The following is a 17,752-nucleotide window of genomic DNA, read 5'->3' as shown; positions in this document are numbered from 1 at the left end:
GGGGAGAGAAATATCTCCAGGCATTTGTGCAAAAACCACTCGTTAGAAAATAAAACTATCCCGGGGTTGTAAACTCCACTCGGCCGCCTGCTCCTCTCATTAACGGTCCTCGCGACCGCTTCATTTCGAACGTCAACGAGGGAACCCGTCCGTCACGTCACGCAGCCGTCAAGTTCCACCGCCCCTTACTTTGGATTCACGCGGCGCTCGTAGCCCGGCAACCGGGCGGAAGTGGCGTCACATGGAGCCGCTGCATTCAAACTCTCGGAAGCCGCGTTCGAGAGGCCGTCAGTTCGAAGCGGAGCGGTTCTGCCGTTGTTTCCTGCTCGCCGCTCCGGGCCGTCCCGACCCTTCCTTCTGTGGAAGGGAGGGCGCGGTGCTGTCAGCGCCGCCGCCGCCGCCGCGTCTTGCCATCTTAAAGCGCTCTTCTCCGCCAGGCTGTGTCACCTAGCGCTCCAGAGACTTTGCTGAGGTGTGTAGGGGGAAAGCGGGGGGGGGGGGAAGGGGTCAGGAGCTGCGTTCTTCCGCCCTAGCATGTCGGTCCTCTTGAGCCTTTGTGGAAAGAAAGAAGATCTGCCTTGGAAGCGGGTCTCAACAGGTGTTGGCCCTTGACCGATGTCTATGGAGTTTCTCATTCCCCCGGTCATGGTAGTCCCAAAGGTGCTTTTTCAAGAGGCAACTGGATTTTCTTGTTTTTCTCTTTGAAGACGTTTCGATTTTCATCCAAGAAGCTTCTTCAACTCTGACTGGATGGTGGTGAATGGAAGGATGTATATTCCTTGTAGACAGCTGGTCATTTGCATTCTTTTAGAGAGTCATTGAAGGGGATACGCCATCATCTATCACCAATCTACAACGCAGTCCTTTCAACAGTTCCAAGAAGGCTCCATACCCATTTGCACTACTCAGGTGACCCTGAAGACACAGATAAGCCTCCAACTGACGTCAGCGACTTTTTAAAAGAATGCAAATGACCAGCTTTTTTCAAAAATTGAAAAAAAAAAGCGCCTTTGGGACAACCATGACTGGATAACTGAGCATCTCTGTAGACATCTCTCTGGCATAGGCTTCCTCCTTGGGATATAATTTAATATGGCTAGCTGAAGACAATTATTACCTGCGTATTGCAGTGTGTCTGTTTCCTTTAAGTTCCTCATAATGCCCATTTTTAAGGTTTAATGTTCTATTTGGAAAGAAGTTTTGCTATTTTACAAAAATATTCAGAGGGTTTTGAAAGGAATTTTTATTTTTCATAGTACTTACGATGGGGCAGAAGCTGACAAGTTTTTATTTGTCGGTTGTAAAATGCTGTGTTTGTATACACTGAAACTATGAATAAACGGATTAGTTGTAATTGTAATATATATTAGAAAATAATTTCCATAAACTTGTACTATTTGTGGATTTGGAATTAGAGGGATTTTTTAAAAAAAAAAATCTTGCAGATGAAGTGGCTGCTTTTTGAATAGTGCCTGATGATTTTTTGGGAGAACCTCAAGTATGACATCAAAGAAGTGGGGATTCAAGTCTGGTGATTCCAAATCTGAATCAGAATTGCAGGTGTACAAGAAAGAAAATGCAGCTCTGAAAAAGTCTTTGGAAGAAATCATTAAGGAGAAAAGCAAAATGACACCCGAAGAAAGGAAGAGGCTTCTGGAGGTGATATAAATTAAAATAATCTAACAAAACAATATTTGTTTTGCATCTAAATTAAAACCTGGATATTAAGTTTGTGACAAAGCATTTTGTAAAGCAAAGGCTTCACATTTCATCTAAATACAAAAGAAACTAATTGATAATGGGAAGCTAATCTTTACTGCAGGGGTGGGGAACAATGGCCCTTTTATGACTTGTGGACTTCAACTCCTAGAATTCCTGAGCCAGTCATTCTACCTTACTGTAATGCAGGCATGTCAAATTGCCGGCCCATGGGCTGGATGCATCATACTAAAACTGTGCGCACCCCATTGCCAGCAATGGGGGAAAGTCGCAATACGTCGTGCAATGTCTTGTGACATCACAAGTTTGACATGCCTGCTGTAATGTAATGTCTTACCAGGGGTGATAGATACCCCTGTTTTTTCTTTGTGCTCTATTGTGTAGCCTGTTAGCATTGCTTCTAGATTTCTGCAACTACAACCACATCTGACAATGGGGTGGCAAGTTACCTTCCCTAAGACGTGCTAAATGTTTGCTTTATTCATTCATATATTAGTTCCTCTTGTTCTAATGCATATGAAGTACTCAGGACAAGTAGTGTGGCTCTTTCACTGTTGCTTTTGTGACTGTTAACATAAGCATAGTAACTTTTTAAAATGATTTATTTCTTTATATTTCAGAGAAGAAATGCGTAGTTTTATGCATTTCTTTCCAAAGGTTTAGTTACCCTTCCTTTTCTTCTCATAAAGTCTGTATATTTGAAAGCCCATATGAATTAGTGTAATTTACATAGTTGAAGTGTTTTGAACTATTTAAATTCAAATTTAATTGTAAATAGCGGACAATTGATAAAGCATCATCTGAGCTGTTTATGTACCGTACATAGAAGTTATTTATATTGTGCTTTCTTGTTGAGACTTCTTTTTATGGTTAGTTAAAGTGGTGGAGCCTCTTTTATTTTTGTTTCGCTTTCATATTAACATTAAATCCCTGATTTCATAAGAATTACCTGTAGCTTTTTTTTTTAGTTCTTTGGAAGGTTTTTTTGTCTCTGCTTTGGCATCCTGGACGTAATATTATGGTAAAATGTAAACAATTTAATGAGACTATACCTACAATTAAATGGACAATTTCTAGGCAGAATAGTACAATCATATTCCAAATCCTGTGCATAAGCTTAATTTTACTATCTTTCTAATAGATTAATATTTGACAACATGATTAGCCACTTCTACTCAATCAGGCATTTGTAGCTTGGAAACTGACCTTTTTTTCCTGTTAAATGCTTGCTTGTACTTCATATAGAAAATACTTGCCCTTGAAACAGAAACAGAAGAATATAAAAATAAACTTGGAAAGAAAGATCAAGAAATCCAGGTCCTGAAAGATGAGTTAAGGAGTAGAAGCAAAAGTACAGATGCTGCTTCTCTGCAGGGGCAGCTAGAAGAGAAAACAAAAGAAGTGGCTAAGCGGGAACAGCTACTAAATTCACTCTCGGAAGAGGTAGAATGGCAGAAAAATCACATATCTGCAGTTTCTGCAAGATGTACAGATCTTGAAAGCAGAGCCAGTAATGTCCAGATCGCTCAGGTGAGTTTATAAAAAAGGTGTGTAATGTTATTTAACTCTTTTCCTCATAGTGCTATTTGGAAGTTATTTGGGACTGAACTCCTTTTGGGTAGCATTTGCCCATTAAGAGTGATATGTAATCTGGGGGGGTCTACCTGAGCTCACAGCTCATGCTGAGTAAGGAATGCCTTTGCACAACTTTATTTGGTCTACACATTATGCCAGGCATGTCAAACTCGCGCCGTCACATGACTTTTTCCCCATTGCCAGCAATGGGGTGGGCGCAGTTTGACATGCCTGCATTATGCCCTTTCCTAGATCAGAATGCCCTTCACTTTGTAGCTTGATTACTGCAACACGCTCTACATTGGGCTGCCTTTGAAGACTACCTGGAAACTTCAGCTGCTGTGCCTATGTGATTCATGAGCAAATTCCAAATGTAATTCAACATACGGTTTTTCACCTAAAAGCCATTTGTTGACTAGAGCCCGATTTCCCATCGTATCAATCTATATGGCTTGATCTGACAGGGTTGATGTACTTCAGGTCAGGGGTCCCCAATCCCCAGGCTGTGGCCCATTAATGGGCTGTGGCCTGTTTGAAACCAGGCTGCGGGAGAGATTGGCAAGTGCATGCGTGTGAAGCTCCACTTGCGCAAGTGGAGAGCACTTGTGCTTGCGCGTGAAACTCCATTCACACAAAGGAGCTTTGCACGCGAGCACTGTCCACTCTTGTGAGTGGTGCATGAGCACAAGCACCCTCCACTCCAGCGCCCTCATTGCAAATGGAGCATAGTGCGCAAGCACAAAGCACCCTCCACTTGCAAAGCTCCATTTACGCGACTGGAGGGCGCGCCTGTCCGCTGCTCTCACAATAGAACTGTGAGTGTGAGTGTGCGCCTGCCATTCACATGCCAGGCCCCCCTCCATCCCCACACCAGGCCGGACTGCCAGGCTGGAAAGGTTGGGGACTCCTGCTCTAGGTTCCCTATATCAAGCAGTGCTATCTATCATAGCACTGCTTAATATAGGGAAGAAGATATACAGTACAAAGAAATGTGCATTCTCTGTCATAGTACCTACCCTCTGGAATGAGGTTCCCCCAAGATTGGGTGGCTCTTGGCCTAATGATGTTCCAGGGAGTCTTAAAGACCTGGCTTGTAGGATGTATGCATGATGCTATTGGCGAAAGTCACCATCCTGTCCATTTTACTTGGATTGCGTATTGCTGTTTGCTTTTTATGCTGAGAGCCACTCAGAGTCAACAAGTTGGGAAAGCTCTGAACTAAATTAAATAAATACGAAAAAAATGAGTTGTTGCAACGTAATAATAGAGAAGTGGAACAAGATGGCTTAGTGATTTGCATGCTTGAAAGCTCAAAGTGACAACCACCATTTTCTAATTCACCACCCACAACAGTAATAGGCACGTCGTCACCACAATTGAAATCTTCAGAGCTAAGGTCCCGTAGTATGCTATCTGCTTCATGATGCAGTGGTCTGCAGCTATTGCAGTACCAATCTCTGGAAACGGTTTGGTCAAAATTTCTAAGTGCCCTTCTGTATGTGTCCAGTTAATTCTTTATTATTAGATGTAAGCCTGACTGCATTAAAGCCCAAATTTGACACTGCGTTCTGAGAGGTTGACTCAAACTAATCTCTGAAAGCTCTTTGGTTGCCTTAACTTCACAAGATACTATTTCCTCATGGCTAACTGAAATAAATCAAAGATAAATCAATAACTGATCTTGATTTGCTATGAAAAAGCTCTTCAGAAATAAAACAGCTGATTCTGAACTTAGACTTAAAAAGGACCTAAGTTTTACTGCAAAACCCTGTAACTTAAGCATGTTAGGGAGACCATTCACAGGTGGCATACACCCACCAGCATTTTGTGCTGAACAAAGAGAAGAGCTTTTGCATTAGCCAGACTCAGGGCTTTGCTTTCAGCTCATCTGGAAGACAGATACAATCGCACACCCGGGCAAGACTCTTTATGCCTGTGTCTCATAGAGGAAGTTGAATCAACTGCACATGTCCTTTGTTGCCCCTTTTATTTAAACTGGAATAATTTTATTCACATCTCCCTTAACAATCAGACATAGCAAAACAGATATTGTTCTTATTGTTTCCCTCCCAGTAGATATTTCAGAAATGATTTTCAGGAGAACAGTTAAATTAATAAAATAGTACTCGCATGTTCCTTCAGGATAAATTTTAAATTTGACATTTCATGATTCTAAAATCTTAATTAACAGTCAGGTACTGCTAATAAATTCATATTTATGTCTGCCTCTACAGTTGTTTGAATTTAAGATATTACTCACTATTTATGTATTTTGTTGCTTTTGTTTTTAGTAATTTCTATATATTTTGATGCTTTATTTTATTTTTATAATGCTCCATTTTTAAACTGAAATTCTGTTAAAATTGTATTTTGTGTAAGTGTTCATAATAATGAAAGTTAACAAATTATTGTCTTTAGCATCCTTAATTTAAACTTACTAGACGGATACAGTGGTCCACACAGAATATTTTAACTTTGAATTATTTTGCTGAGCGAGGTACTAGAATAAATGTCCTAGAATTTCTCCAGGGCCTCTTGTTATTTCTAATGGGAGATCAGGTTTTCATAGCATTTGAGCATTGTGGTGGCTTCTGAGTAAAAGTTAACTCATAATTATCAGTGTAACTAAGTCAACCATAAGGATAGATGAAAAATGGGCATAATTTTTATATTTACACTCCTACTAGATGCTGAAAATTACTTATGTGGATATCACTCTGTTAAAACTCAAGTTAAACAGATTATAAATTTGATTCCACTGATCTGATTAACTAAGACAGGGGTGTCAAACTGCCGGCCCGCAGACCAGTTGCATCATTCAGAGGCTGCGCTCACCCCAGCTCCAGCAATACAAAAAAAGTCACAATACGTCGCAACACGTCATATGACGTGACGAGTTTGACACCCGTGAGCTAAGAGATATTATAGAAAAGGATTACAGAAGTACCACTTATTGAAAGTAGATGGCAGTATAGTATCAATCCTATAGAATTTGAAAATTAAAATACCAAATGCCACAGTGATAAGTCAGGTGCTTGTCCAAATCAGGAAGGATGTTTATAGATATTGGGTAATTGAAATATATCAGCCATTATGCAAAACAATAAACACAGTTAAATTCAAATATATACATGCTGGCTGTATAGAATTGGGACATATTACTCTCTTATCCTGAAGCTATAATATACAAAGTTTTAAAATAATAGATTCTAGTCCAGATAATCTGTCACGTATCCAAATACTTTTAGAATTTCTGTTATCTTTTGCCAAATACATGAAACTTTCCTACTTGTAGGTAGCTCAGTAGATTCTGTTCTGGAATTTATTAAAGTCTCCTTTGAGTAACTCAACTCATAATATTTACATAAAAAAGTGTTGGTGTTGGTACAGAAACAGTTTACCATTGCCCCTTCCTTCCTTCCTTCCTTCCTTCCTTCCTTCCTTCCTTCCTTCCTTCCTTCCTTCCTTCCTTCCTTCCTTCCTTCCTTCCTTCCTTCCCCTCCTCTCCCCTCCCCTCCCAAGATGTGAGCCATAGGATTTTATGGTGGTCTCCCATCTAAATATAATTAGGTTCCATCCAGTTTAGTATTTTTAAATTTGCCAAGCCCTTTTATTTTGCAGAAGGAAATATTTATAGAAATACGATATGTGGAATCTTGAATATTTCAACAGTTTGAAAAATTACAGAAGCCCAGTGCTTGCAAGGCTTAGCGTAGCAGTACCTGCTCCTATCTTCAACACACAGACATCTGCTTTCAGTTAATGGAATTGAACTGTTTCACTATTCTGTTTTTTAACAGGAAAAAGCTGTGCACTGTGCTGGAATGCCAGTCGACATACATGAAGTTGAAATTCAACTGAAAGACGTAAGGCATTTTATCAAATACGTTATATGTTTTATTTAAAGAATAAAATTAAATTACATAAATACAGATAATGTAGAATTATCCTATATTAGCCTGTTTGTAGCTAATTGTCACTGGTTTCCCAACAAAGAGTATATGGTAACATAGCAGTAATAGGGAGATTAGGATCAAATATAAAATTTCATTTTTCTTAGTAAGCAATCAGATCTGTAGCTTCCCACAATCTTCTGACCATGGGAGTACTGGGAATGGCCAGAATTTGAGGCATAGTTGGAAATACTATTCACTGTACTTGTAATACCACCCTTGTAACTTTGAATGGTTGCCTAATTGATTGTTAACCATGGACAACCTGCATAAGATTATATTCCCATTTAAAACAGTGTTTTGCATCAGTTCAAATATTGGGTTGAGACAGATTTAAATCTGGGCCCCATTTTTTCATTCAGGGAGGAGGCAGGAATTGAATTTAGTTCCACGGACTTCATGAAAGTGAACTAATTCTAAAATGCTATGCAACAAAAGCTAATAACTTGCTGGTTTATGCCATAAACTTTACACCATAAACTTTATAAGCTCAACATTATACTATATATGAGTCGCTATCAGTAAAATTTAAAATACCTTAGTCTGAAAAGGTGCTGTCGGACTCCTTAGTTTTTGCTATGTAGGAAAACATAGATCTCCGGTGTCATGAGTAAATTATGCTTTTAGCTTCACTGTTTTGGAGTATATCCATTCATAAAGCAGCACATTACCTCATTCAAACCTCATGCAATAAATAAGTTAAATTGTAATTTCTCCATTCAAATATTTGTGTATTTGTTTGTAGGCAGAACCCTGATCTGATGTGATGTCTCCCCCACTTTATTAACTGCTGCTATAGTTCAGTCACAAAATAGCATCTGGTCAGCAGTTAAGTCTGTGCACCTGACACACATCTGAAGATTTATAATACTTCTCTGCTTTTCTGAATAAAACAAACAAATTGGAGGTATGGCAGGCCACCAATATTTCACTTCCCAGCTGGAAAAGAGGGTCAAATCATATTGAAAGTCAAACGTAGGCTTTCTGTTTATGCATTGGTCTCTTTTGCTATGGCACATCCAGTTCCAGTAACGATTAAGAATGGATGATTAAACAAAAATGCAGTTCAATCTGCTTTCTTCAAACAAGGCCATGAACTGAAAGCCTTTGACATTGTTAGATTACATGTGCTAAATATTGCTATCTTGTCCTTATCTCTGTATTCTCATTTAAGAAAAATATAAAGAGGAACGTGGAAACAATACTCTGAGCTAGGAAGAAAGTGCCTTAAATTCCATTAACAGTAACCTTTATGTCTCATGAAAACTATTCTTAAATTCAAAAACTTCTTTAATATGATAGCTATTTAAAAAATAGCTTTTTTTGAGCTATTGAAAGTCTTATGTATGGATTCAAATAAAGTTTAAAAATTAAATTATTGTTTGATCTGCCTGTTATAAGCTTTTTATTTGTAAAGAAATAAGGAATTTCTTATCAAGATCTTTTAATTTCCTACACATTAATACATATTAAATGCATTGTTTTGTGAAAATTTTATTTCGAACAATGAGCATCCAATTTTTAAAAAACCAAGCAATCACTTGTTGATACGATGGTATCATTCTTTATGCATTTATATGGCATCTTTTTGAATGCCATCTTTCACAGGTAACAACAATATATAACACTCAAAATTAAAGGAATACATTAATAAAACAATGTAATTAACATTAATAAAAATAAATAAGATGTTCTTCTTGTATATTGCAGCATAATAATGTAGTGAAGTCATTTTTGATTCCATTTTAAAGATGTGTGGTTTTGGAATCCATTGCCATAACTCTGAAGGGAACAAATAGATTCCTTGGGAGTTACATTAGGCTAGGTTTGCTGCTGAAAAGGCCCTGCCCCTAATTTTATCATTCTGTTCATTAAAACAAATATTTCAGCAATAATCAGCTTCTGGAATGTATGTTTAAAGAAGATTACAGTTCTATACACACTTCCAAGTGTCTTCAGTTGAAAATACATAAGTAGGCATATATCAATTATAATGGAATATTTTTCTGAGATTTTTTATAATCCAAATCATTTGTTTAGTATTGTTAATTAATTGAAAAATTACAAAACAAAATAAGTACCACTTAAACAGCTTTCAAAAACCTCTTAGTAGGGAATTATTCAAAATAGGCATACCTTATAAAAGATGGCATGCGTACGTTTACCATATTCTTCCATTGATCTTAAAGAAAAGTACACTTTAGGCTTTAGTTACAGTTCCTTATTTGTATTTTCTTTTTCCTGTATGCTACACCATTCATGCATAGTAACACCTTTTTACACATTGTGTATATTATTTTCACATTCAATAAAGAGGGCTGGACAGAGATCTCTATCTTTGCTCTGAAAATTACTAGTTTTAAACTTGTACTTTTGTTTGTAGGGTAGTTTTTGTATACTAAAGTTTAGAATAACCTGAAAGTAAAGGTTTCATATCCTTTTTGGAACTGGATCAGTCCTTTAGTCCAGGTTTCTAGGCAAAGCTAATATCACAAGCCAACAAATTGCAGATACTTCAATGTAATGTGTGCAGTTGCTCTAGTTTTATTTACTCTAGAGCAGACATGTCAAACACAAGGCCCGGGGGCCGGATGCGGCCCGCAAAGTGGTTTCATGTGGCCCGCGAAGCCATCCTGGAAACAGTGAGGGAACGGTCCCCGCTGGCTTGGCCCTGGCCCAGGCCAGCTGGGAGCCAATGTACAATTTTGTGGTGGCCATCTTGGCACTTGCCCTGATGGACCATGCCTTGGCACTTGCCTCGGTCCCACCCCCTTCTGCCAGAGACCTTCAGATCTCTCCACTCCTGCCGAGGCCCCCATAGGCACCCTTGATGCGAATGATGTAGAACTGACCACGCCCACCCAGTAGACACCCACTCCATTCACGCCCACCCAGTAGGCTGCACCCACTCTGGCCACACCCACCCAGGGCCCCCAGGGCAACCACAATGCTGATGCGGCCCTCAGTAAAATGGAGTTTGACACCCCTGCTCTAGAGCAAGTACAATGGGCTGATCAAGATTAGGATCAAAATATGGGACAAAGTAAGAGCCAGTTGTAGTGGTTAAGGCATTTGGTTAGGAAGCATGAGAAGGTGAGTTCTACTCCTGCCTTAAGCACAAGGCCAACCTGGTGACCTTGGGCCAGTCCATCTTTCTTAGCCCTAGGAAGAAGGTTACATCAAACCTTTTCTGCAAATCTTAACCAAGAAAACTGCAGAGACAATCCAGGTAGTCACCAGGCATCAACAATGACTTGAAGACAATCAATCAACCAATCAATATAAGGGTGAGGAAAACAAAGCAGAATAATTATTCATCCCCAGGGCTCTAACTATAGACAACAATCATACAGTCCATATGTGAAATGAGTAATAATTTTAAAAATTTCCAGTGGCACCATAGAAATAATACTCATAGAAAATTGTGTAAAACAATTGTCCTTTACCATTACATTTCCCTTCTACCAAATTAGCTACTACACTCGTATACTACAGAAAATAAAATATATGGGATAACCATATATTGAATTCATTGTGTACTTTGGCCCTAAATTCTATGTATGAAGGAATGAAAAATTATAAACTCTTTAAACATTAAGCTGTATATCTTGGGAAGATATAAAAACACTTATTTTAAATGTTTCTTTTTTGATTCTCTCTCAAGCCATCTCTCTTTTTCACTTCTCTTCTTTACCTTCCCTCATTTTTAGCAATCGTTCCTTCCCAACTTATACGTTATTTTACTAACAACTATCTTGTATGTGTGTACGACTGTACTGGCATAGGCACCCAGTTCATCTAAAAGGTGCTAGAATAGTTGAATGAGAATGTATTTGTCATGTGATAGGGCACAGTTTAATTCTAAATGTGGCCTGCACACAAGAAAGCATGATTTGGAGCCTGTGATAAATGAGTTTGTTCCATCCGGTTCTTCAAACTCATTGCCACTGTCCCACTTTTATGTGACTCATAGTTTGAACAAGCTAAGGAACAACATGTAACAAATGTACTGGGAAACCATTGGATATCTGCATGAAGCCTTGTTGATTAAATCTAGAATTCACATTTGAGTATGTATGCATATTTACTTGGAAATTGTATGATTTAATCTGTTTCCTTTCAAGTTACATTAAAAGTGGTTTTCAAATACAGTTGTGGCTAGGTACCACTGCATATTGAACCACATCAGTTTATGATCATTTGCAACAGCAGAATATGCTGGCAATGAAGAAAAAGTAATTTTTCACTGGTTTTGTGTTTGCTTCTGCTGTGGTATACTGAAATGTCATGCTAACAGGACTCATGCAAAAGAGGATGCATTTCAAATACTTGATTTACAGGAAAAGAGGATATGAAGATAATTGGTTTTTTTCTCATAGAAATTTCACTCACTTTCAAATCTCTTTACAGGCTTTGGAGAAAAACCAGCAGTGGATAATATATGACCAGCAACGGGAGGCTTATGTTCAGAGTCTCTTAGCAAGGATTTTTGATCTGGAACAGCAGCTAAAAACTGTCATCCAAGAGCAAGCAAAGGAAGCTAGGGCAGAAGGTATAGACTGATTATTCTCCAAATTGCATAGGATCAAAAAATTAACTTATATTGGTCTGATTTCCATGTTCAAAATATTGAAGCTGTGAGAAGAGCTCTTCTGAAATCTGTATTTGTGCCACTCAGTGGTGGGATTCAAATATGTGAACAAACAGTTCTCCATGTGGATGCAGCTTCCGGAAGTGCATTCTGGGCCTGGGCAACAAAAAATTAGCTACCGATTCTGTCGAAATGGTGCGAACCAGCTGAATCCCACCACTGGTGCCACCTGTAATTTTTAGGAGGGAGGGTGGGAGAGAAAATACATTCTGGTCATTGCTTAGAACCCAGACTCCCAATTTTATACATAGAAAAACAGCATTTGTTGATCTGGTCTGGCATGTAACACTCGCTTTTTAGAAGTTGATTTAAACATTCCTACTGAGTTTACAATATTTCTGAGAACAACTTCCATAGTACAGAGATGCAGGCAAGACTTCTTGATAACAAGAATTTTGGAAATTTTTCTGCTATTTATTTGTGCCTGAATAATTATTAGCATTATATTTCTTATCTATGCGATGTTTGATTAAGCATTTGTATGCCATGAGACATATTGGCATTGTGACATTAAGTACCCATTCCCTAAAATTGTCCAGAAAGATTAAAGGTGATAAAATACTAAACTTAAGTCCAGAAACATAAGGATGAGAATTCTAGAGCCGTATCTCCCAGTAATTTTTTCCCTATTCCTGTTGAAAGTAGTTGCTCTAGAATCAAGTTCTTTCTGCTCCAAGACTTATTTATTTATTTATTTATGAGACTTATATACCGCTTTAAGTACAAGCACTCTCTAAGCAGTGTACACCAGTAAGCAATGTATATATATATTTACATTGCCCCCAACAATCTGGGTCCTCATTTTACCTACCCCAGAAGGATGGAAGGCTGAGTCAACCTTGAGCCGGTGAGATTTGAACCGCTGACCTGCTGAACACAGTCAGCTAAAGTGGCCTGCAGTACTGCACTCTAATTGCTGCGCCACCTCAGCTCTTCTCCTGCATCCCTCTGTAATCACAGATTACAGAAGAATAGTGGTAATTTTCTCCTCCCCACCTTGCCATACCACTACTGGTTTTATTTTCCCAAGCTCTGCCATTAGTTTTTAAAGATGCTTTATTGTATAGAGAAGAGGAAGGGGTTAGATTAGATAGAACATCTCTCTGTGCCTGCATGCCTAAATTCTCTCTTCCTCTTGAATGATGGTAGAAATATGGGTGTGGACTAGAGTGTGTAGCCTTGTACTTTCACTGCAATGTCCAAGATACATTTTACAAATCTCATATCATCATAATGTATAATTAGTGAAGGAAGGACTCTTGATAGTCAAAAATAGCATATTAGTAGGACTTTTCACTAGAACTAGAAAAGTTGTAATAATAACATATTCAAAGATGGAATGGCAGCATGAAGGAAAATGGCAACATTGGATCTTCATCACTGACATATTGAGAGGAATATTTAAAAAGTTCGTAATCTATTTGCGCTTGTTGGCTTTAAAGGTCACTAAATGAACCTTATTAGGGATTTGAACATGTTTCCAGAGGTACATCAAGCACCGTAATACCCTTGGAATGTGCTGTAGAATTTCAGTAATATAAAGTGCCACATGGAAAGCTATAAGAAGTGTCTATATCAGAATACATTTAAATAAAGTTTCCCATTTTATATACTTATATTCGTACAAAAAGAGCAGATTGTCATGCAAAACCATATTGGTTTAGAACTATAGGTACTTTATAAACAGCAGATAAAGTGATATTCTTGTTTATTTAAAGTACTGTAAGATAATTTATGTTCATTTTAGAACATTTTACAAAACAATTGCTTAATGTTGCTAGTATCTGAAATATCCTGCAGTTTTTAGTTAAATTTTCATATTTAGATTATTGAATGTTTTTGTTTTCAATTTTAATATTCTGTAAGCAAGAAACAAGAACATAAGATGGCGTTCCAAAACAGCAAATCTCAAAATTCAATCATTTGAAGTAACTAAATAGTATTATAGTATGGGTGGTAAATTTAAAAAAAAAATCCTCAAAATCTACCATGATTATGGTTTCTGGGCTCACTATGAGGAGATGCCAACATGTGAGATACTATGATGCCATAATTCAGTGCTTACAACTAAAGTGCAACATGCTGTTTTGCTTCATATTTTCACATATTTGCTTCATTTTTTTCTTTTGTTCTGCTCTGTGTCCCTTTGCCTTTTGGTGGAATCCTAAAAGGAGACAAGCAGAGATATTATGAACAGATGTTGGCCACAGCAGAAAAGAATCTGGAAGCAGAAAGGCAAATAGTCTCCCAGCTACATGCTGACCGTAATGAATTGCAAAGGAAGTATGATGAAATTAAGCAAGAGGCAATAAATGCAGACGGTCTACTGAAGCTGCAGAAGCAAACTGATATTAAGGCTCTTCAGGATGAAAACCACCTCAAAGGACAGCTCTTGCAAAGAGTTACACATGAGCATGAAATGACCAGGAAAAAGCTGGATGAAGAAAGGAAGCGTGCACAAGCCCTCTCAGTTCAGGTCTTTGTACTGTTGCCTAGACTCTTTTTATTACAGACTTCCCAAATTGATCCTGCAGATTGGGAAATCAGGCATTGCAGGTTCATTCCATGTGGGTGGTGGAAGGTAGCGTTGGGATTAGTTGCATCTGTCTAAAGACACTTTCAAGATTAAACCCCTTTAAACGGTTCTGCTAATGTGGTTAATAGCCGGTAACAACCTGGGTGCATATCTTAACCCTGATTTTGGCAGTGAGTGAAATAAATCAGGTGGAAGGGAATTTTACAGTAGTCCTTGATTTACAGCAGTTTGTTTAGTGACCATTCAAAGTTACGATAGCACTGAAAAAATGTGACTTATGACCATTTTTCACAGTTACAACACATCCCCCCATTATCATGTGATCCAAATTCAGATGCTTGGCAACTGGTTCGTACTGATGACCATTGCTGTGTCCTGAGATCATGTGATCACCTTTTGCAATCTTCTGACAAGCAAGGTCAATGGGGAAGTCAGATTCCCTTAACAATTGTGTTAAAAATTTATCAACTGTGGTGATTCACTTAACAACTGAGGCAAGGAAGGTTGTAAACAAAGTGGGGAAAACCTCACTTAACAAATGTCTCACTTAACAACAGAAAATTTGAACTTGATTGTGGTTGTAAGTCAAGGACTACCTGTATTTGTAGCATGCACGTCTTCAACCCTTCAACCCTCTAAATATATTCATCTAATATTGCTTTAAATATCACCAAAGGTGATAACGGCATGGATACATCTGCATATTGTCTAGGCTGGCCATTGAAGACTATCTCTGTATTTGGACAAGTATAACTGAGAAGAAATTGGGAGGCATAAGGTTTAAGAAAAGGAGACATTGCTCCTCTTCATGCTGTCATTACAGTAGTAGTAAAAGTGTAGCAGAGGAAGAGCAAAATAAATCCATGAAAGTGTCTTGTATTTATTATTTAAAGTTAGAATATTTCGGACATGTGATGCAACACCCAGAAAAATATGGCATACTCCATTTAATCCTCCAGGGAAAGATTGAGGGGAAACAAAGTCCGGGAAGAAGAAGAACATCATGGTTTCAAAATCTAAGGGACTGGTTTGAACAAAATTCAGCAGCATTTTTTCATGCGGGTGCTGATAAAAACAGGATCGCCAACATGATCACCAACGTCCGATAACGGATATGGCACAACAACAAGAAGAAGATTTATTATTTGGAAGCTTTTTATGTATTGATTGTCACATAATCTCCTCTTCATATTTTACAGGTTGAAGTGCTCCACAAGTCTTTAATAAAACAGCAGGAAGAACAGTCAAGAATAGCAGCTTTGGAACAACAGGTACTAAATTATGCTCTCTCACACGTAGCATAGATCTTTGTGACTAATATCCCCCACTCTAATCTTCATTTTAATATCAAAAATTTGTCCTAATTTAGAAATAGTCTACATTTCTATGGGCCAGAAATCATAATGTTATTAATGTAATTTGTCATAGTGTCTGCTCATATTTAAGCTTTGAACAGAATATGAATTTGAAATTCATTCAGGATTAATTGTATCCTCTTTATAGTCTTTACAAGTCTTTACTTCTTTTATCAAACTATTCTTTTTATCTATAAAAAGGTAACATTTATTTTGTATATAGGCAGATATTTAAATGGAATGTGTAAAAAACAGGAGATCATTTCATTTTTCATCCAGTTCTTTTCTTCTAGATACAGTCATGCACATCAGACTTTGAGAATGAAAAACTAGATCGTCAGAACCTGCAAATCCAGTTGAACAAAGTTCTTAAGGAACTACGGAAGGCAAGAGACCAAATTACTCGTCTTGAGCCCTCAGTAAGTATTGATGGATTAAGACTGAATCTTTAGTAGAGTTGTGCAGAGAGCCAGCATGAAAGGCAAAATAACAGTTACCCTGTGATAAAATGGGCGGCCAATAAATTGGATGGATGGGAAAAGAAAGGAAGATTTGCAGCAGGTATACATGTACTTCTAGCATCTGTCAGGAATACCATAACCCAAATGAGTCTTTTTCTGAGATATGATAGTTGTTCAGTCTTGAGGAAAGGCTGAACATGACTCTGAATCATATTTCGCTCTTCAAATCTAGACCTGCACAATCCTAAGACATCCTTTTCATTTTCCACATATAACATGTGTACTGAACTACAATTGTTGTTGAGTTTGTATTTTATTTGCCAGGTGTATTGTTTTTATAACAATTTCACACAAGCTGTTGCAACTATTTGATGCTGTACAGACTCCTCTGAGAACCTTGGCCTTTAAAACAGCATCTTATGGAGAATTTAGAAACATGGTAGATAATATCAAAACAGACTTTTCCTGATATAAAACTTCAATGTCTTTTTTTTCTTTATACATCACTAGATTCTGTTACAATCCAGTCAGATATATCTTTTTAAAATTCAATTATATTTAGATATTTGACTCCTAAAAGAAATACTGTTGGTACGCATTATAAATTATATACTATCTTATTTAAATGCAACAGTTTTTTTTCCAGAAGCTTCCAGAACATGGTGGATGTTTAGAAGTCTTAGACAACTTCCATGCTGCTTTTGAAGACAAGTTGATGATACAAGATAAACGTTCTTTACCAAAACGTATAAGCCTTCTGGATGAAAGTTTCCTGGAGTGTCCAAAATGTAAAACCCAATATCCTACAAGCCAGCATAGGGAATTACTAGCTCACATTGATTTCTGTACAGTATAAGTCCTAGAGTAGGCCTGTAGCTCTGTCTCCATACACCCATGCAATTTAACAGAAAATAATAGCTTTTTAAAAACAACTCATGAAGATGTTAAAGAACTACAGCTCATATTTCAACCAAATATTTGTGCTGTAATTTAATGTTTATGAAGGACCAGAAAGTAAACAGCTTTGTGCATGGCATCTTCAGTTCTGAACTACTATCCCAAATTTAGCACATTGGGGCGTGTCTTGACTATTGCTTCCATTTTGTTTAAGATATGCTGTCATTTGCACTTGTTATCCCTGAGCTGAAAGCTTAGGGATATAACTTATCAGGGAACCTGTATAAGGAAATGCTTTTTAAAATAATAAAGTGGAATCGGCTAGGCCACCAATCCTCTACATATGTCTTTTTTAATATTAGCAATGACTGTACATGAAGTTGCTTGTTATTCCCTCTTGAATTTACTATATCCCCTCTGCCATTCTTTTGTTTGTAGCTTCTACTGTACTATTTCTTCAGTGTGGTTTGAGCTGTAATCAAGCTTCCCAGAATATGATTGGATTGTATCCCCTTCTTTAGGAAACACTGTGTCTTGGAAGCTTGTAAAACTATTACTAAACGAGATAAGAACAATATTTTGTAATCACCACACAGATATTTCAC

General features: G+C 37.7%; 1 protein-coding gene across 5 annotated transcripts; it reads left to right on the top strand.

Moving 5' to 3' along the window:
- The first annotated feature begins 242 nt into the window (after positions 1 to 242).
- CEP55 (centrosomal protein 55) lies at positions 243 to 17,487 on the top strand. 5 transcript variants are annotated; one of them, XM_039336026.1, is made up of 9 exons: positions 243 to 472; positions 1,446 to 1,659; positions 2,965 to 3,249; positions 7,095 to 7,160; positions 11,658 to 11,799; positions 14,070 to 14,374; positions 15,634 to 15,705; positions 16,083 to 16,208; positions 16,900 to 17,487. In XM_039336026.1, the coding sequence occupies exons 2-9, from the start codon at positions 1,501 to 1,503 to the stop codon at positions 17,104 to 17,106; spliced, it is 1,362 nt and encodes a 453-aa protein (XP_039191960.1). In that variant the 5' UTR covers positions 243 to 472; positions 1,446 to 1,500; the 3' UTR covers positions 17,107 to 17,487. The 5 variants fall into 5 exon arrangements, with proteins under 5 accessions (XP_039191960.1, XP_039191959.1, XP_039191962.1 ...); XM_039336025.1 differs by having other exon boundaries at positions 16,897 to 17,487; XM_039336028.1 differs by having other exon boundaries at positions 244 to 472; positions 1,561 to 1,659; positions 16,885 to 17,487.
- Positions 17,488 to 17,752: the final 265 nt, after the last annotated feature.

The sequence above is a fragment of the Crotalus tigris genome, unplaced genomic scaffold, assembly GCF_016545835.1.
Source record: "Crotalus tigris isolate CLP2741 ecotype Arizona unplaced genomic scaffold, ASM1654583v1 scf7180000017663.5292952, whole genome shotgun sequence".
Classification (NCBI taxonomy): domain Eukaryota; kingdom Metazoa; phylum Chordata; class Lepidosauria; order Squamata; family Viperidae; genus Crotalus; species Crotalus tigris.
Note: the sequence above shows the minus strand (reverse complement) of the source record. Positions and strands in the feature narration are given on the sequence as shown.